This window comes from Tenrec ecaudatus, chromosome 1, assembly GCF_050624435.1.
Source record: "Tenrec ecaudatus isolate mTenEca1 chromosome 1, mTenEca1.hap1, whole genome shotgun sequence".
NCBI classification, from domain to species: Eukaryota; Metazoa; Chordata; class Mammalia; order Afrosoricida; family Tenrecidae; genus Tenrec; species Tenrec ecaudatus.
The window spans coordinates 31,708,360-31,732,504 of NC_134530.1; the positions used below are offsets into that span (position 1 = coordinate 31,708,360).

Genomic DNA, 24,145 nt, shown 5'->3' on the forward strand with positions numbered 1-24,145 from the left:
CTCAGCTGCTGGAAACCATGCAAAATGTTTTGAATTGCCCTTAAAATATGGAAAATGTTTTCTGAATGCTTTATATTCTTTCTGCTGTAAATTAAAAATGAAGAAAATTTCCCCATACAATGTGTGTGTTTTCTTTTAATGCTACCTGATGAACGCCAAGGTGATTAGCATGTTTGAACCCAATTGGAATAACTTCAAGGGCTGTGTTTCGTTGGTGGCCTGGCTTGAAAAGAGCTGGAAGGTGAGGCTGTTTGCTCAGAAGCCCACTGGGGCAATGGTACTCTGTCCGACAGCGTTGCCTGGTCAGCCTCAACTTGACGGCAGTGGACCTGTTTCCTTTCGCCCAGATACAGCATTTTGATACTGAGTGCTATTGTGACAGATCGTGTGAAAGAAAAAATCTTAATAGGACCATGGTTCCTAGGGCACTTGCCTTTCACCCATTTTCCCAGGCACTTCTCAACATATACAACCATAAAGTGTTTTGTAAAGTAAAGGCAATATTTTAGATTCTTTTGATTAAAAATCCTTTTATTTCTGTTGTTAATACATTGCAGACAGATCCGGAGTTTACTTGTGTGTTGGACGGATCACGAGATAACTCTTGAGATAACTCGTGATTTCTACCTGCTGTTTTCAGATGCCATCTACTTGGATACATTTTAACTACTTCGCCTATTTAGCTGTTTATATCAGTAGTGAATGTATCGAACTCAATTGTCTTCATGTTCTTTTTGTTTATTTAGCATTTTAGTGCAATTTGGTTAAATCAAATGGTTACTATTTGAATTGTTTTGCAAGGAGTTATGCACTTACCATGATCAAACCTCAGTGAAACATAAAACATCACCTACATTGCTCAAGTGGTCTCCTGTTACTCAAAAAGACATGAAGAGACTCTTAGCCCTAATTCTTCTAATTTTTCAAAGTAATATGGATTGTTAATTTTACAAGAAATTTATAATTTCATGGAGATTATAGTTCATAAAAGTAATGGTCTGTGTACATTGCAAAATATTGTTTCATAATGTGAGATGTTTTATATTCAAAAACTGAAAGAAATGAATATGATCAAAAGTTGATGAGATGTAAATCCACTTATGGTTTAATGCAAAAAAAACAGCTGAAAAAATACACAGCCACTTTGGTAAGTTGGTAAAAAAATATCCAGCCTTTAATGTGATAATTGATTGAATAACTTCTCCCTAGGCCCCAACCTGCACCCTCTGGTGGTTGGTTCTGTGCACACCATGTTCCCTATTGTCTTTGTATTGTTCAGCCTTGGCGTACCAAGTGCTCCTTTCAGCTACTTAACCAACTCAAGTCCCATACCCTCTGTGACACTTGTTTGTTCTAACTAAAACCCAAACTCACTGACATCATTCCCAATTCCGACTCATAGTGGTGCTATAGGACAGAATGGAGCTACTTGCTCCTGGGAGCTTCCTAATTCTTAACTGGAACAGACAGCCTCGTTTTTCTGACACGAAACAGCTGGTGGGTTTGAAATGCTGACCTTGCAGTTAACAACCCATTCCTTAAGTCGCTATGCCACCAGTAATGTAACATACACTACTGTTTTCCTTTTCAAATTACAGATGAAAGAGAAAGTATTTTCCACCCCTCAGCCAATCTTCCAGTTATATATCGTAGTTGTGTGTGTGTGAGGGCAATGATTGTATGTTGGTAGGAATACTTGCATAGCAACTCAAAAGTACCAAAAGCATTCAGACTCGTGCCACCTTCCATTCAGCCAGGGCCCACTCTGCTAGGGATGCAGAAATGAAGTCCCAGCCCCGGGTGCCACGGCTCCCCCAAACACAGGACCCGGGCAATGACAGACATTGTTGCACTTATGAATGCTGAAGTGAGGGAAGCCAACCCAATACTGTCCGTGACAAATAGCACAAACAAAGGGACTTCCTATCTCCTTCGATTTGGAATTTTTCTCGTGGAAAAACGTGGCGTCCCCAAGGCGGTTGGGTTAATGTGGGGGCAATAAGCAGAACTACATCGCCCCAAAGAAACGGCCCACGACTCACACAGAGCCCACCCTCTCCCGGACAACAGACAGGGTCATGCGGCGTCAGGCAGAGCCCGTTGTCGACCACGCAGCGGACTCGGCCGCTCCCAATTCTCTCCCGTCCGCTTGGGCGGCGTGGAGAGGAGGGCCCCGCTCCTTGACCTGCACGTGCCGGGACCGGGGCCTGCGGGCCCAGTTACAGCGGCGGTGGCCTCGCTTTGGCGTGGAAGCCTCGTTTTGGCTTGGAAGCCTGGCTCCGGCCCCACCTCTCGGCGTCGCCCCGCCTACTCGCGGCTCGCCCCGCCCACTCCCGGCACGCCCCCGCCGCTGCGCCTGCGCTCCAGCTTCCCGCTCAACCCTCCCGGTGACGTCACCCCCACCGCCCCACCCGCCGCCCCGCCCCTCTCCCCGGCGCAGTCCCCGCTTGCTGTACTTCGCAGCCCGCCGACCCTCGTCCACCGTCGCCGCCGCCGCCGCCGCCAACATGTGAGTGACGTGACGCGACGTGACTCGGCGCGACGCGATGCGACGCGGGCCGGCTTCGGGCTCGGGGGCCTGCGGCGGGGCGCCTCGCAGGGCTCGGTGCCGCTGGCCTCTGCTCAGACGTGGGCCGAGGCTGCGCGGGCGGGGGCTCCGAGGCCCGGGGTGGGCGGTGGCCCCGGGGTTGCTGGCTGCACCTCGGCCTGGACAGCCCTCTGCGCCGCCGACGGCTCCGGGGCTCGGCGGGCTGAGGGCTGGCGCAGAAGAGTCCAGGGCGAACGGTTCCGGGATTCCCCGGAGGAAGATAACTGGCCCGCACCCCACCCAACCCCCAACCCCACTCGCCCGGTGTCGCCTCACCCCCCCTCCCTGAAAGTCCCCGAGAGGCGCGGCGGCGGCTCTGCCGGGCTCCGGAAATTGCACCGCCGGGTCTGGAGGCCCCTAAAGTCTGATGACTGGAGTAGTCCCGAAGGGAGTGGCCGGACTTGGCAACCAAACCTGGCAATGGCCTTTCTTTTTAATCGAAAGCATTCTTGTACTGGCCCTTGAAACCGCAGCGTTTCCATTGATAACATTCAGAGAATCCGAATTGTTAACAAGGACCGTCTGCCTCGCTTCCAACTGACTCTGTGCTCACCCACGGAGGCAAGACAGGAATGAGGGTTTGCCCCAGGATTCCTCGGAGAAACTAGGGGACACCGCTCCCTGGAACGTCCCTACGGGGCTGCGGGCCAGTAGACCATGGTGCTTAGTTCATCAGTGGAATTGTCCTAGGAGCTGGCTGCATGTAAACACAAGCTCTCCCCACTGCAGCCAACATGTTGGCTTTCTAAACCTCGCCTTACTCAGATGAAATAGGGATGATAACCATATTTCTCAGAGTATAGGAATTAGTAAGAAAGGCCTGTGAAGGCCAGTGCATGGCCCTTTGCTGTCAATCCCTGCAAACACTAAACTCTTGAGGGCAGGAATCAGATCTCCTGTATCCCTCACCTTTGGCTAAAAACCAAACCCACACCACTGAGTCAAATCCAACGGCGAGCACCCGTGTAGGGCAGAGTACTGTGGTAGATACTTACTACAAGGAGCCTGGTGGTGTGACTGGTTAAGCACTTGATAGCTCATTGAAAGTTGGCAGTTTGAACCCGAAGGATACAGTCAGGGTGATCTGCTGCCATGGATATTCCCAAAAGCAAGCCCCCTGCCATCAAGTTGATTGCAGTACATATATAGGATTTCCAAGGAATGTAAATCAGGAGCAGATGGCTTCAATGTTCACCCACGAAGTGGCTGGTGAGTTTGAACTGCTGGCCTTGTGATTGGTAGGCCAGTGCTTACCCAACAGCACCACCAGGGCACGTCTCATTAAGGATCATACCTCAGAAGACCTTACAAGCACATGGGGTCACTCAAACCAAGCTCATTGTCATCAAGTCAGTTCTGACTTCTAGGACCCATACAGAATTGCCCCGCCCCCTTTGGATCCCAAAGATATAAACTAGTGAGCTTGAACTGCTGACCTTGCCGTTAGCAGTCCATTGTGTTATATCCACTGCACCACCAGGGTTCCTTGCCTCAAAATACCTACCAACAAATTATCTGTCCAGGAAAGCAATGTCTGCCCTGTGCAAACCATATGCTAGACGGTGTCTTGGAAACAGAGAAAAGCCCGAGCAATCAGGACAAACAAGCCTGCCTGGACAGGAGGAGTAAAGTGTTTGATCAGTATTTTTAAGAGATAAGACTGTTAAGAGATGACTTGATTTTGATAAATAAGTCAGATTTCTCCATATTGGGAGAGTATTCATATAATTTTTTGTGTCTATGAAGACAATTCTTGCCCCAATGAAAAGATCAGAAGAGTCCTTAGAAGACTGAAGGCAGATATGTGTTTTAAAGCAAGTAATAATGAATTGGAAAGTATGCCTGCCTAAGGATCAGGTACTTACGTACCCCAAAGTTGATCCGTCGAAAACTTCACTTTAGACCCGGTTCACTTGAACACATGGGAGAATCCTGGAAATTATGGAGAAATGAAAAGAAAGGCTCATTAAAACCTTTACTCATTACTATAGGAAGGACTTCAAAAAAAGGTTTAGTTCTGATGTAAGACAATATCCTCACTGTGGTCCTGGAATGAAGACTTTACGCGTACAAAAGTGTATGTAAATCGTTATTCATGGGAGTGCTTGCTTTTCTGTGTTGTAGGTCTACAGGTGGGTCTACAGGTGCGCCTGCAGGTTCAAGTGCTGCCTCTGGCAGCAATCGGAGACTGCAGCAGACACAAAACCAAGTGGATGAGGTATTGCCCTGAAATGTTGGTTGTGTGGATTTTAAACAAACATAGGAGCACTCTGGAAATAGTTCGGTTTAGAAAAAAGTACCAAGAGAGTATAACGACCAAGCGCATTTTGACAGTATCATTTCTTGGGCTCAGTCAAATTGAATGTGACTCATCTCCGAGGCTGTAGTGTTTAAGGTAATGAGTTGTCTGGTTTTCTCTCCTGCTTAGCCAATGGGAAGATTTGAACAGCCCACCTTTTGGCATGCAGCTCAGTGCTTATCTATTGTGCCACCAGGTGCCTGACAGTATCATTGAAGTAAAAATTTGCCTCTCTATTTCCTGGGCACCCTGACCTAAGCAGAAATCAGACTCTTCCTAGTTTCACGCTTGTTTCATGTAACTGTAACCACATCCTAAAATACACAAGTGAAAAATAAGGTTATGAACCTTTACGGCTAGGGTCTTCAAATTTCTCTTAATTGACTAGGTGGTTGATCAAAATGCTTTGTTTAGCCTTACAAGTTACCCAGCCTGAGCAAGTCTGGGGAGTTTGTCCCTGGCTGTTGCCATGGACACAGTGCAGGCAGTTGCTGGCAACTTGCTGTGTAGCCCAACAAATCGGTGTTTGTAGAAATCTTGAGCTGTAGGTCCATCATAGCATCTTTTGATCTGCATTATACATGCAGAGCCCCAGTGGAGGGCTGCTTGAAGACTTCAGACTGGATTGGTACTGTCCGATAGAGATAGCAGGATTTTCCTGCACTTCGCTGCTTTAAAAAGGCAAAGCTAAAACGTTCAAGATACGCTTGTTAAGTCATTCAGTCATGTTTGGATCTGAATGTTTCTTTTATGGATTTCAGTCTCAGAATTTTGTGTTTTTATGCTAAGAAACCTGATCTCATTCAGTCTTGCTTTGCAACTTTTATTTATAAAGTCAAATGCTGCCCCCTGCCCTTTTTAATGACAATTTGGCCCAAAGCAATAAAGTGTTGACCTGTCAGTAGATTGTATTGTTGGTCCTCCATTTCTTCCTGTGTGACTCGGTGGGAACATACCCATATAGGTGGTGGACATCATGCGTGTCAACGTGGACAAGGTGTTAGAAAGAGACCAGAAGCTTTCCGAGCTGGACGATCGGGTGGATGCACTGCAGGCCGGAGCTTCTCAGTTTGAAACAAGTGCTGCCAAGTTGAAGAGGAAATACTGGTGGAAGAATTGCAAGGTAATTCTCTCGCAACTACTCTGACCACGCACCAGTCTCAGGAACAGTGGCTATAGGTACTGGCCTTCCAGGCATCTGGGAAGGTGGGTTCTACTTCCCATGCATGGAAATTTCAATTAGTCTGATTCCAAAGTGCTGACCCGAATGCCATTTTCCTATCCACATGATTAGGAATTCCTCCTGTGTTGTGGCAGACCGTAGGGGTCTATAGCAGAGGAAATGCAAGATCTCCCACAGACATCTGCTCCCCGACCCCTGTCCCCAGCTGCTCCGGGACTCAGGCTAACAGGCGCCAGCTGGAATTGCTGGTCGATTTGCATGTTTTGCCGCGAGTGGTCCCAAGACCCAGGAAAAGAGCTAGAAAGCTACAGTGTGTGGGACCAGAGAGTGGAAAGTGGTTACACAAGGAGCTTGGCCTCAGCAGCTCATTGTCACCAAAGACAATGGCTGGAGGCTCCCTTCCTTATTTAGAAGTAACACCTGCTGACACAGGGGCCAAGGTGAGCAGCCTGGGGGAAACCTGTCCACACCAACAAATGCCTAACTCAGGATCATAGTCGTTTGAAGATCTTAGAAAAGGCAAATCAGTGCCCTTTGGACCCTAATAAAAACCAAACCCACAGCCATCGAGTAAACACTGACTCATAACGACCCTATAGTACAAGGTAGAACTGCCCCTTTGAGTTTCTGATACTGTCTAACTCTTTACAGTGATTAGAAAACCTCGTCTTTTTCCCATCGGACCTTAATGGAAACATTGCGGTTAGGTTTTAGAAACTGGATTATTTCAGATTGTTGTGCACCTTTATGCCCCCTTTCAATGACCAGAGTAATCTATTGGTCTGCGGTACCCTCAGGAAGCACACTTTTGAAATGTGACTGGAACTCTGTCTCATTACAGATGTGGGCGATTGGGATCAGCGTGGTGGTCATCATCATCATCATCATCATCGGTGAGTCCTGATCCATGTCTTCTCGCTATGTTCAGATAAAAGATCACAAAATGTGCACCAGTCAGCTACTGTTCACAGATTATCTAATGCACAGCTTATCCCAAGGGTTTTATGTTCTTTAGTACATTTGAAGGGGCGCTGGTAATGTAGTAGATTCCACACCAGGCTGCTATCTACAAGACCATCAGTTTGAATCCACCAGCCACTCCATAGAAGAAAGATGAGACTCTTGTTCCTCTACAGCAGCAGTTCTCAGCCTGGGGGTGGAACGACCCTTTACAGGGGTCGTCTGATTCATAACAGTAGCATGACAGTTATAAAATAGCAACGGAAATAATGTTATGATTGGGGGCAGTCACCACCACATGAGGAACTGTATTGAAGGGTCGCGGCGTGAGGAAGGTGGAGAACACTGCTCCAAGGTTTACAGTCTCGGAATCCCACAGAGGCAGCTCCTCTGTGCAGTGGGGTCATTATGAGTCAGGATTGACAGTAAGTTGGGTTGGGTTTGAGTACATTTTTACAAAAATTCAGTTTGTATGACAACGTTTTTCCCTTGGAGTTTTTGAAGAAAAAAATGAATCTATTTTCAGTAATTTATTAGTTTTTCTTTCTGAAAATATTTCCATCCTACCTTTCCTTTTATGAGAAGCTGTGCAGTGTAGTGATTGAGAGCAGGAGCCAGGGCTCCACTGCCAGCCAGCCGTGCGGCCCTTGGTTAAAATGAGACCAGGCAATCCTGGTTAAAATGAGACCTATCCTGTGTCTGAGAGTCATGGGTAAGCCAGAACATTTGCATGCGGCTCTTACGCAACCTTCATTGCAAGCAGGAAGCCCCAGTGGTATAATGGTGACAGCTTGAGCAGCTAACCACAAGGTCATCAGTTCCAGCCCACCAGCCTGCTCCAAGGGAGAAAGATAAGGCTTTCTTTCATAAAGATTTACAGTCTCAGAAACCCAAAGGAGTAGTTATCTGTCCTAAAGGGTCATAAAGAGTCAGAATTAAGTCCGTGGCAGTGAGTTTGCGTTTTGGCTTAGAGCGAGAGAGGGAGGTAAGTGTTGGGCTGCTAACTAGAAGGTCAGCGATGAGCCACCAGCTGCTCCAAGGGAGAAAGATGAGGCAGTCTGCTCCCTTAAAGATTTATAGCCTTGAAGACCTTATGGAGCAGTGCGACTCCCTCTTAGACCGTCGCATACATTGCAATTGACTCAGCAGCAGTGGGTTTGGGTTCATGCAACAAAAGACTGAAAGTCTTTTCAGTGATTTAAATCTGCACATGCAGCAAATGAAGGTGTGATTGCAATAAAGTGCATTGTAAGTACAGGTTGAATCCATGCAGGTGAGCATAAACACACCTAACATATTAAAGGGCAGGCAGGAGTTTTCTGTAAGTCAGACAGCTGTCATATGGACTAGCATAGACGGTATTGACTCTTGGTACCACTTTAGGACTCCTGTCTAGACTCCCCTAGCTCCAAACTCACTGCCGCCGAGTCAGTGCCCATTCACGGCGACCCTCTAGGACAGGGTAGCACTGCCCCTGTGGGTTTCTGAGACGTAGTGCTTTACAAGAGTAGAGAGCCTCACCTGTCCCAAGGAGCAACACGTGGCTTCAGACTAGACTCTGCGCTTGGTGAGCAGAACACCATGTAACACAGGGCCACTGCCCCCCCACCCCCAATACACAAAAAGCTATTGTTCTCATCAGCCCTGAAACAATCCCCTGCCATTTTTAGCTCCTACTTCTTCCTTTCACTGCTGGGCCAATGGCAGTGAAAGTTTCCTTTGACAAGGATGTACAATGCTGACTCCTTCCTCAGGTCCCCCCCCTCCTTATCTCTGCAGACTGTCAAAAAGTCACTAGTGGCAAATGGCCCAGATGAACTTCCTCACCTCTGTGGTTGGAGACTCATTTCCGTTTTAGTGTTCAGCACCCATTCCATATTTTCCCTAGAAGAATAAACGTTTTCCCTGCTTTTTCTCCATTTCCCTGCTTATTAGTGTGGAGTACTTCTTCATGAATAGCCTGTGAAACTCAAGCCTGCTGCCCAAGGAACCTCTTCAAGACTTCTGACTCAGTACCTGCGAATTATCAAGCTTACCTACTACTATATCTAAAATGACTCTTTTTGGTTAGTTAATGTTTGATTTCCACGAAATGTGCCTTTGTTTTTTGATATGCACTCCAGACTAGAAGTGGAGTCAATCCAGCCCCCGGTGCGCACAGTGCCTTTACCCGTTTACACAGGGGCGGATGGGGGGACTTCCACAGGTGCAGTGTGACCATCTAGAAGGAACGTCGTCCCTGAGTAATTGCTGGGTTCCAGCTACGGGAATTTGTTCCACATTGTCTCTTCTCTTCATAGGGTATTGTCTCAAGAGCCACCTTGTAAACCTTTCCGTAATCTGATTTCCAACTTGTGCCTTCCGGAAAGAACATTACTACCTAGCATAAATCTGTGACAGTAACAGGCCGTGCCTTATGTATTTTGCTGTTTTTCTGAGAACCTCTAAGAGAATGCACTACTATTTATACGCACTACTATTGCCGAATCTTTGCTCTCATTACCTATGAAGATGCTTACCGTCATTATGTATAACTTGCTAAAAACATGCCATTTTCATCAGAAATTATCAGCCCTTTTAAAAGTACTGTCGTTATAGAGCTGTGGCTGTGACCAAAGTTTCTATTTTGCCAAAAAGTTGAATCCTAGTAAGCACCTTATAAGTCTGTTCCTAACAGATAAATGCTGAAAAGTGCCCAGTGGAACTCAGGGTGCCCTTCAATATTTGAGCTGTGTTGAACCCTCTGTGTCTTGGCAGACTGTGCTTGCCTTTGAGAGAATGTACATGATATGACTCCCAATGCAGTGTTTTCCCAGGGCGGGGGGGGGGGGGGAAGGTGGAGGGGCTTGGGCTAGACTCTGTCCGCCTCACAAGGAATTTGATCCAGCTGTCGTCAGGGTAACAGCTGTGGAGGCCAGAACGTGTCTGAGAATGGCGTGAGCAACCGTTTTGGACTTGGTCATGATCTGCTCCACCCCCTTTGAAATCATGCTTTCAATGAGGCACTGATCCGAGGTGGGTGCCTTTTCACAGAGGATGGCTAACCATGCCCTACACATGCACGGGCTGCTGCTGGCATCTGAGATTTTATTGGTGTCTCATGAGACTCTGGACATCAGGGTCTGTGGCCAACACATGGGAGTACAGTATGAAGGGAGACAGACAAGAACCAGGCAGAGGCTTCACCCCTCAGTGGCCCACCGTGACGCCACTGTTCCAAAGTGCAGCTCCACGGGCTGTTGCTCAGCTCCTAAACACGGCTTCCATTTCTCTAATACCTGTCCCCTGCTGTCAAGAAAACTACACATAATGCTGAAGACTTGCCTTCCATCGTGACTGCCTGTGAGCAAAAAGCAGCTGTCAGTGGCAGAACATGAGCTGCCCTCTGCACAGGCTCTCTTGGCAGGTCTGACTGAACCACAGTGTTTGCTCCTTGGCCTCAATGCTCCAAGTCCCATGTCACCCACTGGCTCCTGCACTAACCCAAAATACCTCGCTTGTATCTATATAACATAGCCGGGAACTTGCCCTCTGTACTGAACTGAATAAAAAGTTTGTAAACATCCAAGTTGTAGCTCCTGTATTCCATGTTGAGGCGTAAGGAACTAAAATAGCCGTCCTGGTTCACGCACCGTACATGGGGCTCTGTGGACTCCCCGCCGTGCCCTTCCGAGAACTCTGACTCCTCTCCCAGCTCCCCAGTCTCTTCCCAGGAACTGTGTCATAGACCAAGAAGCTTCGCTCTGCCCGAGTGAGTAGAAGCCACCACTCCCCATGTGAAAAGTGCTTTTCAAAGGAGAACAGCCCCCAGCAATCACCAACATTGTCAGGACGTGGCTGTCAAGGTACCTACATGGGTGGGTGGTAGCTCCAGAGCCACTTGCCTAGGATCTGGAGAAGGTGTCTGCATTGTGAGTGTCCGCTTATTTTGATTATCCTTCTTCCTGGAATATACATCCCCATAAATATTCTACCACCCCTAGGGAACCACCTTGGGAGTCCTGGTGGTATAGTGGTCATGCTTGGGTTGCGATCCGCATGGTCAGTTCAGTCCACCAGCAGCGACTCGGAAGAAAGACTGGGGAAGCATTATAGTCTCGGAAACCCACAGGGGTCGCTATGAGTCAGCATTGACTCAGCAGTGAGAGGAAACCACCTTAGTGGTTGAAAGTACGATTTTTGCCCATGTTTTCAATGAAATGTTAAGCCCCAAATTGAACTGCCCTTGAGGCAGTTCTGAGTCAAGGACCAGATGAGTAGAGTACAGCTGCCCCATAGGGCTTCCGAGGCTGTAAATTGTTACAAAAGCAACTGGCCCCATGTTTTTCCCACAAAGTATCTGGTGGGTTTGAACTACCGATCTTGTGGTTAGCAAGGTACCACTAGGGTATCCTAATGAATGCCAGTCACCGCTAAAATCCCATTGGGGTATTTCTGGTACTTCTCCCCAGCCTCATTGATCTTGTCTGCCATATTACTGTGCCCTTCTGCTGATGGTCTGTCTATAATGAAATCTATACGAACTTCTTAAGTGCTGTTTTCAAAACTTTGAAGGAAAATATGTTTACAGTAGATGAACTCCTCTGCCCCTCCCTTAAGCATCTGGGTTCCAACTTCCCTTCCCAATCTGCTACCTCTTCCTGGGCAAGCATGCCTATCCCCACTACCTCTTCAATGGTTACTACACCGAGAACTCCTGGCCTCAGATTTAACGTGCCCCAAACGCTCCCCTGCCTTGCCTTCCTCATCCTGTCATCAGTCGCAGCCTGGGAGAGTGAGACCATCACCCACTGAGTGTCAGCTAGACAAGTCCACTGGCCATGTTGGGGGCACAGCACACTCTACAACCAACAGGAAGGGGCTGTGACACACTGTTTCTAATGTTGTTAATGCTTCTGCCTGGAAGTGGCACGAGCAGCTCTGCTCACATGTCATTGGCCAAAACACAAGCCACGTTGACTAGGCTAATCTCAGAGGAAAGAGCTTTGAGAATGGCGATGGTTAAGCAATCGGCTGCTAACAGAAGGTGGGTAGTCCACCCGCACACCCAGAGGCTCTGCAGGAGAAAGCTCTAGATTCTGCTCCTGCAAAGATAACAGGCTAGAAAACCCTACTGGACCGTTCGGCTCTGAGTTCGTTCTAAATCAACTTATAAATGGTGTACTCTTGCCACACAGAAGGAGAAATGGAATGTTCAGGAACAGGCTGTTTTGTAACAATAGGAGCAAATTCCCCTTAACCAGTCAGTATTATCTAGTGAGTTGTGCTCCCCCAGGTTGTTTCACTAATAAAAAAAAATACTTTGTAAAAGTATGGTGGTGTTGCAGTATGCAGAAGGCTAGGGATGACAGTGAAAGGCCAATATCCGTTTGCAGGGTCTCCGTCTGGACTAAGCTTCCAGCGACTCTGTTCTTCATTGACCAGGCATGTGAATGGCCTTCCCTCAGACAGAGTGCACGGAAAAGTGGACTGATGCTGATATAGTTAGTTTAAAATGTAACACCTTAGCATTGGCTTTCCCTTTTGACCCATTTTGAATTTGTTCCCTCACTGCCAATGAGTCAGTTCTGACTCAGGGGAGCCCAGTAGGACAGAGTAGGCTGCTCCTGTGAGCTGATGAGACTGTAGCTCTATGGGATAGAGAGCCCGTGTTTCTCTGGGACCCTGTGGTTAGCAGCCCAACACATAACCACTATTATTTTCTTCTTTCTTTGGTTTGGATTTTCTATTTGTTGTTGCCATTGTTGGGTTTTATTTTGCTTTATGAGTTTCTTCATGTGAAATCAGGATAGGCAACTCTATAGAACCAATAAGTAGATGAATAGTTTATGAGATACAATTATGGCGACAGGTTGGGGAAATGGACGGTCAATAGTGGTACATGAATAAAGAACCATTGTGGTGGCGACTACATGACTCTCATATATTCAAGCGACTGAATTGTGATTTAAATGTCAACAAAACTTTCTTTTTAAAGGATGGTGTTTTTCGATCGGTTTTGAGTGGGGCTTAATTTTGTTGCTTTAAAACTGAACTGGCTGCTTAGTATTTTTACAGTCAACATTTACAGTGGAGCTGCATTTCATACTGGGAGAAAACTCTGTAAGCTGCATTTCGCTAACCAATTCTAGCATAATTATTTCTTGGACATAGATTTTCTTTTCTTACTCGTTGCATCGCAAGCTAAGTTGCTTTTAAAATCTTGCGAGTATCTTCGTATCACCAAGACCAAAGCTAAGCTCCTGTATTCTGCCTTCACACCTGGGAACAGAAACCCTGCTCCTAGCCTGGGTCTGATCCCCAATCCCTAATGGAGGACTTCTGTCTGGCGGCTTTCCCTTCTTTTCTCCCACTTCATACAGTTCTCCCTCCGTGTGGCGCATCCAAGCAGAAAGGCCTTAATAGTGGTTCACTTTGAAGACCCTCCCTTGACCCGCATCACTCCCTCCAGCAAACAAGTTCTTTCAGTGAAGGTCCTCCCCGCAGGTGTTTATTCTGTCTCACTCCATGACTTCCCCCATTTTCTTCAGACCACAGCATGGAAACATCTTTAACCAAGGTCATCCAGAACCACCATCTGGTCCATCCCAACAGGAACACCCTCTGCCCTGGTCTCACTCTGCTCGCCAGCATCAGCCACAATTGCCAACACTCTCCTTGAGGTGTCTTCTGTAGGTTTCCATGACGCCACACACTCTGGTTTGCTTCCAACCTGACAGGCTGCTTCTCTTCATTCTCTTCTGCTTGCTCTCTGCTTGACCTCAGTCTCATGTGTCCAGGGAGGCCTTGGCCTTTGGCCCTCTCTAAGTGCTTTCAGCCGCCCCACTGCTATGAATACCATGTATATCCTGATGCTTCCCAAATGTAATCCCCCTCCCTGCCTTCTCTTCCAAGTCCCAGTCCTGAAAGTCCAATTGCCCACTGACATCTCCACTTGGACATGGAATGTACATCTCAAGTAAACCACGGGAAAAACCACACTTGATTTTTCCTTTCACCAAAAAGTACTGCCCCCAGGCTGACCCATCTTAGCGTCTGCCCTATCAGATACAGCTTTGCTTAAGGCAAAGGACCAGGAGTCCTCCTTGGTTGCTCTCGTCCTCACAAACATTTCAGTTGCCAGCAAGGCTCGGTGTCCCCACAGAGACCCAGAATCCAACCACTGCTCTCACATTACATTGTCTTTACCAGCACCGCTCACTCTATCTAGCCTACTGGCCCTCCTGTTACTAACAGCCTAACTAAACTGTTGTGTTCTACACACCAGCCTGCCTGAGCTAATCAAAGTGCAAATCAGAATGCAGCTCTTGATTAAAGGCCTCTACTGACCTTCCACCGAAGGAGCCGTGGTGGCGTAGTGGGCTCCACATTGGGCTGCAGCCGTAAGGTCAGAACTTTGAAACCACCAGCAGCTCTGCTAAAGAAAGCAGAGCTTCTGTAGCTTTTCTGAAATGGGACGCCTTTTACAAGCTTTCTATTCCTGTAAAGATTTACAGGCTTGAAAATCCACAGAAGTTTTTAACCTTGTCCTATAGGGTTGCTATGAGTCAGAATTGACTTATTGGCAGTGAGATTGATTTCTGTTGCTGTTTTGGCCGTCCACTGCCATTTGGAAAAAATCCATACTCCTTTCCGTACCTACAAGATCCGCCGTGATCTGGGCCTTCCTAAACAGCGGTACGCTTCATCGCCTTCCATTCTCTGGCACCATACTCTTCTTCCAGCCCAAGTGCACTCACTGCCTTTGAGTTCTCAACAACAGACTTGCCCCCTCCAGGGTGTTTGCAGGCCTATTCCCTCTTCTGGGATATGTCTGTCCCAAGGCCTCTCCCTCCATCCCAATGACACTTAATCATCTCCTTGTTCTGTTTCCTACAAAGCACCTTCCACTTTCTGAACTTAGGGAATTGTCTGATTCTCCTTGCCTCATGTCAGTGAGCAAGAGTGACTCCATCATAACCAATGGAGAGTTAACCAAAGAACGACTCTACGTTAACCCATTTCTAAGCATAGGTTAGATAATTTTCATATGGTCCAGGAAACAGCTGTGCCCACAAACAGTTGATGGTCGACTGATTCTCAGAAAAACACCCTGGCTTCCGCACCTTCCTTGTCCGACTGCATAGTTGTCATTGACCTATCAGAGGCAAAGCCCTACTTAAGGGATAGCCCACCTGCAGTTTGCTGACCACTCTCGTACCAATGATGAGAGCTTTAGCTGGACTTCAACAGTCTAAACCAGCCTCAGCAGAGCAGCTGATCTTACCCTGTAAGATTTGCTTCCTCCCCAGCTTGAGCTCATTGTCTTCTCAAGAAATCTCTCTTGGATTAATTTTTGAAAGTCTTGAGTTTTACTCTTGGGCAAAATGCAGACTCAGTGAGTGGCAAGGCCTTGTCCACCACTCTGTCCTCAGGGCCTGCAGCCATCCTGCCCGAGGTGAACTGCACTAACCGTTGTGGGATCAGTGCAGCTTGACAGAATCAAGAGCTTCATGGAGGGGGAGATTCAATGTAGTGTACTGTTTAGAAAAACAAAGTGATCGATCCAATACATAACTTGAACAAATTGCTTTTTTCCTCCCTCTTTTACATATAATTTGTAGAAAGACCAGGCTTTCTAATGCCATAAAGAATTATAGTCTCAGAAACCCAGAGGACCAGGTCTACTCTGTCGCATGAGGTCACTCTGAATCAGAATTGACTCGATGACAGTGGGATTTGCTTTTAAATATTATGATGTTAACTTATGTAACAAGAATCGACCATCTCTTACGTCCCAAGCATCGGAGGAGGGTGGAGCATGTGCACCGATGCTTTTATTTTAGGTGGGTCTCAATACCAGCCTCTCTCTGCAGGACAATGAGGCTGTCTGCTCCTGCAAAGGTTTCCAGCCTTGTACACACTTATCAGTTCACTATGAGTAAGAATCTACTTGATGGCAGTGGGTTTTGGTTTTTTTTAGATAGTCTAAGATGGGCTTGCAGACTGTTGTTGGAAAGCTGTGAGCTTCTGTAGCTTTTCTGAAATGGGACACCTTTTACAAGCACTTGTCTTTCTCCAGTGACCGCGGAAATCTGTAACCATAGGAAGACCAGGGCAATGTTAAAGTACTACCATCAACATCCAGCTTGTTAAAATGATTGCTGCTTTTCCTTCTTCCCTTTCATTCGGCAGTGGCAGTGGTTTTTAATTGCCCTTCTAGTGCATTCTGACTTAACACGAGCCCATGTGTGCAAAGTAGAATTCTCCATAGGGTTTCTAAGGCTGTGGCCTTCAGGAAGCTGATCACCAGGCCCGTTCCCCCAGATGACATCTGGGTGTGTTCCAGCTGCCCGCCTTTTTATTGGTGGTCGACTGTTTTCGCCACCCAGAGACTCCATTCAGCCATCTTGGCTTCCATTTACCAGGGCTACACAATTGCCTGGTCATTCCTAGCCTACTAACCGAAGGAGCCGGGGCAGGGCGGCAGGGTCTGGGAAGAGAGAGCCAGAATGCTCCTGCGAAGCAAGGATGACGAGAGAGACCAGTTGCTGGAACAGGGCGTCATATGTGGTCAAGTACGTAGTGAAAAAGAGGAAGCCCTTGATCTATGGGCTGCAGTTGACCCAGTCGCTGCAGTAGTGGTGAGGATGGCGCGGACCGGGCGGTGTTTTGTTCTGTTGTACAAATAAGGTCGCTATGAGTCGGAACTGACTGAAGAACCAACTAACAGCCAAATGTAGAGAAGGCAATAGGATTTGCAAGTCCGTCTTCTGGCTGTTCCGGGGACTCCCCGTTCAGGCAGCTGCTGCCCCTCTTCAAGATCTGCCTCCATAGTCCCTCGGGGAACAGGGCCGGTCCAAGAACCTGGGGTGGCTACAGAGCCCTAGGACCAGACCCCGGAAGAACCAGCAGACAGGCCGGCGCCTACACCTTCCTCTCGCCCGCCGGTCACCACCTCAGCCAGCCTCTCACGTGGAGCCGCGCTGGCCACGCCCACTCACGGCGCCAGGTCCCCTGATGACTGGCAGCTCTAGTACCCTCTCTCTACCAATCCCGAGGCTCCTCGGCGGCACCTCACCGCCCATTTATGAGCCGCCTTGCGGGGATTGGTAGAACGCCATCCTCGGCCCACCCCCTGAGTGTTATGTAACGTGCTCTGAATCCTTCGGCCCCGCCCCACTCACCCTCGTTTTCATAACCCGTGCGCCCCAGCGTGGGGCCCCGCCCCCAGACCAATGGGGTCCGCGCAGCTGGCTCTCGCGACCAATCGCGCGGCCCAAGGGCGGAGCGACGGCACGTGGGGGCGGGGGCGCGGGCACCTGCACGCGGCGGGCCTCGGGACTGGCCCGCTCGCGGGGGCGGGGGAGCGCTTGGGAAGCGTTCCGTGGGCAGTGCCGGCACAAGCCTGCCCTCCGCGGGAGTCGCTGCCCCGGGACCCCACTGTTCCCGGCCCAGGCTGGGCGCGCGCCCCCTTTGCAGAACTGAGGAAAGTTGTGTGAATCCAGAGTCTTCCGTGCAGCGACAGGGGTGCGGGGCCCGCTCGTCACGGGCTCTGGTCAGAGGTGTCCCTGGACCCCTGTCACCTTGGCACCTCCCAGACGGGACTCGCCGCTGGGAAGCCACCGAGTAGGTTTTCTGGAAACACGGGGAGACCAGTGCCTGCAGGTGGCCACAGATGCCGAGTCCCCGCGGTGTGGAGACGGCTCGCTTGGCCGGGGACCAAAATGAGGCATAAACTTCTGTCCCAGGCTCGTCGATAAGCCAAGAGCGGACGACAGACGGCAGGCGGCCAAGCAGCACTGATGGAGCTCCGCGAGGGTCCGCAGCCCGGGGCAGCCGCGCCGTGGAGCCGGGACCCCGGGCCTCCGCCGCCGCCCCGAGACGCGAGCAGCTCCAGGTGACGCCTGGGCGTCGGTCCCGGGAGCAGAAGGGGGAATCCGGCCTGCAGACGTGTCCTCTTTGGGAAAGTGGAGACCAATACCCAGTGTACAGTCTAAAAGTACATCCAAAGTGGGAAACAGTTGAGCCTGACATGAGGCTGAAGTGGGAACGAGAGTGGAAGGCGCTTGCTACTTACCCTTATAATTGCCTTAGTTCCTCCTCTCCTCCCCATCCTCCCATGCTGTCCGGTACATCCATCTCTCTCTCTCTCTCTCTCTCTCTCTCTCTCTCTCTCTCTCTCTCTCTCTCTCTCTCTCTCTCTCTCTCTCTCTCTCTCTCTCGCCATCCCCTCTCTCTCTCACCATCCCCCCTCTCTCTCCATCCTTCTCCATCCCTCTCTTCTCTCTCGCTCTCTCGCTCTCTCTCCTTCTCTCTCTGTCTCTGTCTCTCTCTGTGGGTGAGAGAGGGAGAGAAATGAGTATGACAGGGTATTTTTTAACAGATCGCCAGGCCTTTCTTCTGAGGCACTGTGGGGGTGGATTCAAACCCCAGCCTTTCGGTCCATAGCCAAACCCATTAGCTGCTGACACCACCCAGGGACAAAGAAAGCTCTCAACAAAGTGTGCAGAGACCACCGAGAGAACTGGCACACAGTAGGTGGGCAAAGTCGGTTGGCTGTTAGCATGACCCACAAAGTAATTGTGTCCCTTTTGCGCGTTAACAGGGGGCCGCAGAGCCGGATGCAAGTGTCTGAAGAACTGCGCATGGTGGTCCAGGAAATGAAGACGTGCCTCCCATCAGAGAGGCACGGCAAACCCAGCACCCTGGATGCCCTGAACTATGCCCTCCGCTGCGTGTACAGCGTGCAAGGTAACCTGCTGGAGGGACAAGCCAGTCCTGCAAGGCCAGGGAGCTTCTGCAAGGTCCTGGGGAAATTGGAGTGAAAAGCTAAGGGGGTTTTCCCATGAAGTTGTTGAAGCCCCCTCATCCACCCAGGGTCTACCCAGGGAAGGTGTCTGTGTGATTTGCTCCCAAACATCTTTTGAGCTTTTAATGACACTGTGTGAGGTGAGCAGAGCTACAGCGTTTGCTTTACTGTCTCTGTTTTTCAAAAGAAGACCGTGAGAACGGTGTTTGCTGAAGAGTGTAGTAAATGGACCGTATGTTGCTGACCTATTGCGAGGGCCTAGTGTTTAGCATGAACGCTCATTGTAAAGATGAACTTTTAAGAGCATTAACCTCTGTGGGTGCAAAGGGGGCGGGGAAGGTTAGTGCTCTGGAGTTGGTTTCGACTCCCAGCGATCCTTTGCATAACAGCAGAACCAAACGCTCCTGGGCCCTGTCTCATCCTCACGGCCACTGGGCCAGTCCATCTCATTGAGGGTTTTCCCCCTTTTCACTGCCCCTCCACGTTACCAAGCAGGCTGCCTTTCTCCAGAGATGGGTCTCTCCTGATCACATGTCCAAAGAACAGGAAAGAAACCTCACCAGCCTTGCTTCTCAGGAGCAGTCTGGCTGTACCTAAGCTGAGACAGATTGATGGTGGTTCTGGCAGTCCCCCGTACTTGCAGCATTCTTTCCAAGCACCGCAATGCAAGCGCATCAGTTCTGCAGCCTTCCTCGTTCTTTTTCGAGACTTTGCATGCGTAGGAGGTAATTGAAAACAAGGTGTTCAGGCACACCTTAGAACTCAAAGCGACACCTTTGCTCTTTAAAGAGATCTTGTGCCGCTGACTTACACAACACACTGTGTCATTCGATCTCTTGGCTGCAGCTTCCATGAATGTTGATTGTGGATCCAAGTCCAAGGAACTGCTTGACAACGTCAGTCTTTCTTCGGGGTACAATGACATGCTGTTGATTGTTCCAGTTGTGAGGATCTTTGTTTCCTCTGAGGTGTCGTCTATACCGAAGAAAAATGTGTGACTGGATGTGAGGGTGCTTCAAAAGTTAATGGAAAAATGGAATGCAAAGTTAAAGGAATTTTTTCCATGAGCTTTTTGAGCCTCCTTATATACTATACACTTCCCAGTCCTACACCTAACTTTTTAAATGCAGGCATAATATATTGGGAATATACCCGAATAAAAATGAGCAATTGTAAACAGCCTCTTCTTTTTCACTCTGACTTTGATTCATATCTGTGGCCTTATATATGCTCAGTACTAGAGTAATGTGTCTGTCATGCAAAGTTATGTATGTGTGCATTGGTGCCTATGTTTGGAATTCTGAGTTTAGTGTGTTAAAGGTATGTTGTTCCCTGATAGTTAAGGAACTTATAAGGAACTTTGTTTTGGAGAAATTAAAAATCCGAAGAGTGCGGCACTATCCATGTTTTTGGTAAAAGAAGAAAATTGTGAGGAAAAATCACTTGCATCGTGTTCTAAAATTTAAGTCAGTTTCAGAGTAATAAAAATTATTTCCTAAAGTTACTGTTGCCACTGGATGACCTGTGTATTTTCCTCTGTTTCTGTAGCAAACAGTGAGTTTTTCCAGATGCTCGGTCAAAATGAAGCACCCCACGCAGATGTGACCATGTACAGTCCTGAGAAGCTGCCTACTGTTGCCTCAGAACACACTTCCAAAAACACAGTAAGAATTCACATGTTTTGCCATGACCACACAGACGGCTCCCCCCAAAATCTCTAGATACAGATATTTGAAAGCGTGCTGCAACCAGGCTTGAGGCAAAGCAGGAGAAAATTGCTAAAGAGGCATTGTGTCGATCCTCTTGCTCTTGACAGAGAACATGTCCAAGAAGCTGCGCATGAAGTAGTCGATCTGCTTTGGTTGGGAGGTGCTTCTAACTCCTCCTGACCATCTCTGAGAGCTCTCAAAGCAAGAAACAAGTAAATATACTGCGGGATAGTTTCCTGCATGTTATCCAATCTCAGAATTGCTCAGTCTTATTAGATCATTCTTAGTTTCAATACCTCCTACCTCAAGTTAGGCCAACTGGCTTTGATAGCACAGGTGAGTTGAATCTTACCATTTTAAAAATGAAAATCTGGGAGAGATGTTTGGTATATCTTTATGGAATCTCTTCATGTTGACAGAATAATTAAGCCTTGTGTTTTGCTAGTAATGATGGATATTACTTTATGCTTTGACATCACCATAATTGTAATTTAAAGATGTTAACATTTGAGAACTTGAGCTATCTCTTGGACTAGCATAGTGCATATTTACCTACTGGTGTGTGCATAGTACTATAGAAGGCACTGTGGAGATTTAAGGAAAACATTTTCTCATTAAGATCTTTACCCTAAAGCTGGAGAATATACACATACCAGCCCTAGTGGACACACACGGTAGTTGATTCGAAGTGTGTAACATTGGTGCCCAATGAAACAAATGAGAGAGGGATTCTTATGAGGTGAGGTTTGTTCAGGACAGCTTCTTAAAGGAGGTAAATCTTGCACTTGGTCTTGAAGCCCAGAATTTTCAGTTGATGCATAAAACATAAGTCTCTTCAGGTGTGTAAGGCGCCCAGCTTGCCAAGGAGGAATCAGAAGTGTATCTAGCATGTATGTTTAGTCCCTATAGAACGATCTCATACGTGCGTGTGTGTGTGTGTGTGTGTGTGTGCGTGCATGCTTGGGAATTAAATTTCAAAAGGTGAAACTCTTCTGGTAATACGAATTTATGAAGTATTTAGGCAAAATTTATTTCGGTAATTTTGTTGCTATTCTAGTTAGTGTGTGTACCTGGTTTAAATTATTAATCATAGTAGAATGCTAGAAGAAAATTCCTTTCCAGTGCCTATTATTAGTATTTTAATATTTGCAATTATTTTCAATGTTGTTCGTAGGATACCTTTGTGGCAGTATTTTCATTTCTGTCCAGAAGGTTGGTGCACATTTCTGAACATGCTACTTCGATCTTGAATTGTGAAAAAGAGTTCTTGGAGTCTTCTCATTTCTCTGAACTGCTTGCCCCTCAAGATGTGAGGGTGTTCTATACGCATACTGCCCACACCCAGCTCCCATTCTGGAACAACTGGACCCAAAGAGGTAATGACTCCAATATTCATCTTGCCCCATGGGAGATCCATTTCATTCTTTCAGAAGGAACACAGAAACTGTTATAGTGCTTAGGATATGTAAGCGATATGGTTTTCCTTATTTCTTGAAAAATAAAATAAAACTAAAACCAAGATGTAGTGAAAAATCTTGTAAGGACATACGAATCCATGTACTTTGATTTTAGTCAAATGAATTGCATAGCTTAACCAAACCCAAATCCATTGCCATTGATTTGATTCCAACTCAGCAATCCTATCAGAACTCAAAAACCCACTGTCCTGGTGCTCCTGCAACTCCTAGTGACCCTGTAGTACAAAGCAGACCACCCTGTGGCTTTCAGAGACTCCAGATCTGTACTCCAGATCTGTTCCCCCTCCCGAGGAGTGGAGGGCATAGAGAGACTTTTCTGTGTGGCCATTTTTATGGAAGAGGCTCCCCATCTTGGTCCTGTGGAGTGACCTGCAGGCCTGCACCGCTGATCTTTCTGCTAGCACCCAAGTGTTTAACCATCTCCAGTTCATTGCCTAGCAGAACAATCAATGTCAAGGCTTAGTTTCCTTTTTCTAAAAACTTCTCTCTTTTTTGGTATGTCTTAGATACAGACTTAACCAGCCACATCATTAGTCTTAAATTGAACCATCCATACACACTTTATTTCAGCTCATTCATTGTTACCTCTTCAGTGTAGCGTCATGTTACTCTGCTTTCTCCCAATGGTTCCTGTTTCCATTCCACCTGTTTTCCTTACCCTTCGACCTTTGTCCTTAGGGAAATGCTGCCCTTTTAAAATGGTTGGCTATTCTACCAAAAGAGTGAGCTCCGTTTTAGACCTGAAGGGTGACTTCGGGCCATAATCTCAGAGGTCCCACCTGTCTCTGTTTGCCCAGTAAGCCTGCTCGCTTGGATGATTTTGGGTTTTGTTGCACATTTTTCTCTCATTCTATCTGAACCTTCAAATGAGATCCTTTCCAGAGTTAGTTTCCTTCAAAAAAAAACCAGAACAAAACCTAAACCATTTCCTGATGAATAATTTATTCTGACTCATGGAGACCCCAGTGTGCCAGAGAAGAACTACCATAATACTCAAATATAAGCCGACCGAGTATAAGCCGAGACACCTAATCATTACCTGGGAAACCAGAAAAACTGATTGACTTGAGTATAAGCCTAGGGTGGAAAATGCAGGATGTGAATTAACACAGAGACCAGAGGGGAGAGATGGAGTGCAGCCACAGACACATCCTTACCAGTTCAGCTGCCGGCGTAAGTGAATCACTACGGGTGCTTCTGCGAATTGGAGCCGTCCATGTCATAGGATGGCTCTAATTGGTTAGATGTGAGTGAACAAACATTCAAAGCCCTGCAGTGTCAGCGGGCTCTGAATGAACAGCGGAGGAAGGGCAATCACCAGCGAGATGTTACACCTCGCTGGGGTACCACTGACCTGTGTATAAGCCAAACCTCAGTTTTTCAGCACATTTTTAAAAAAACTCGGCTTATACACGAGTACATACGGTAGGCTCCACAAGGTTTTCAGTGACTGATTTTGTGGGTGGTATCTCCAGTTATTTCTCATGAGGAACTTATGGGTGGATCCAAGCCTCCAACTCTTCAGTAGTAGCCAAGGGTGGTAACCATTTGTGTCACCCACGGACTAATTTCCTCTCAGTTAATAAAATTGACTGTTTCCCTTCGATATTAGCTTCACCATAGAGATTTTACTTTGGAGAAAAATAAAATTTTAATTAACAAACCCTTTTCCAATTTTCCTTTCCTGTAAAATGTTTCTAAATCTCCTTACTTTGCTTTTCTTCTGAAAGTCATGCTTCTGTCTGTTCTGGGGCTGCATAGTCAGTTTCTTTGTGGCATTCAGTTCAGTCTTGGTGATCTTTAAGTGACTCATTGGTTTTGGTTGAAGTCATTTTGTGTTACTTAGTTTATATTCTTTGTGACGTGTCTCTTAAAGAGCTTAGTGTGGAGATCATATCCAGCCTCCTCTGGCTCCTGTTGCCACAAGGACAAGGACCAGCTGTGCTGTTTTAATTACTAATGCTGTGTAGTTGACCTCTGTTTTCTAATATTCACTGCAATAGCTACACAGAATTCATAGACAACATCCACTAGTACAGGGCTTACTAAGGAAGTTAACAAGTAACAATACCAGTGTGAAATGCTCAGGGTTGAGTTGCGTATCAAGACATGCCACAAAGTTCTGTCAGATCTGCTCA

The 24,145-nt window shown here is 47.5% G+C and overlaps 2 protein-coding genes across 3 annotated transcripts in view; both read left to right on the forward strand.

Annotated features, from left to right (window-relative positions):
* The first annotated feature begins 2,413 nt into the window (after positions 1–2,413).
* On the forward strand, positions 2,414–10,597 carry VAMP3 (vesicle associated membrane protein 3). Its single transcript, XM_075550607.1, has 5 exons — positions 2,414–2,509; positions 4,712–4,805; positions 5,851–6,009; positions 6,911–6,962; positions 8,965–10,597. Coding segments are annotated over exons 1-5 (327 nt in total). The 5' UTR covers positions 2,414–2,507; the 3' UTR covers positions 8,985–10,597.
* Positions 10,598–17,389: 6,792 nt separating this feature from the next.
* The window catches only part of PER3 (period circadian regulator 3), a 60,075-nt gene continuing 53,319 nt past the window's right edge, over positions 17,390–24,145 (forward strand). For both annotated transcript variants that reach the window (XM_075550611.1, XM_075550617.1), the window contains exons 1-4: positions 17,390–17,908; positions 18,617–18,762; positions 20,369–20,484; positions 21,704–21,905. In XM_075550611.1, coding sequence (XP_075406726.1) covers positions 17,814–17,908; positions 18,617–18,762; positions 20,369–20,484; positions 21,704–21,905 — 559 coding nt within the window. In that variant the 5' untranslated portion in view covers positions 17,390–17,813. The remainder of the gene's footprint in view (positions 17,909–18,616; positions 18,763–20,368; positions 20,485–21,703; positions 21,906–24,145) is intronic.

What these genes read in the sequence shown, in the direction of transcription:
- VAMP3 (XM_075550607.1), top strand. An exon ending in CACAAAACCAAGTGGATGAG is followed by an intron (nt 4,806 to 5,850) that starts GTATTGCCCTGA and finishes ATACCCATATAG; the next exon opens with GTGGTGGACATCATGCGTGT. An exon ending in CATCATCATCATCATCATCG is followed by an intron (nt 6,963 to 8,964) that starts GTGAGTCCTGAT and finishes CCTGCTTATTAG; the next exon opens with TGTGGAGTACTTCTTCATGA.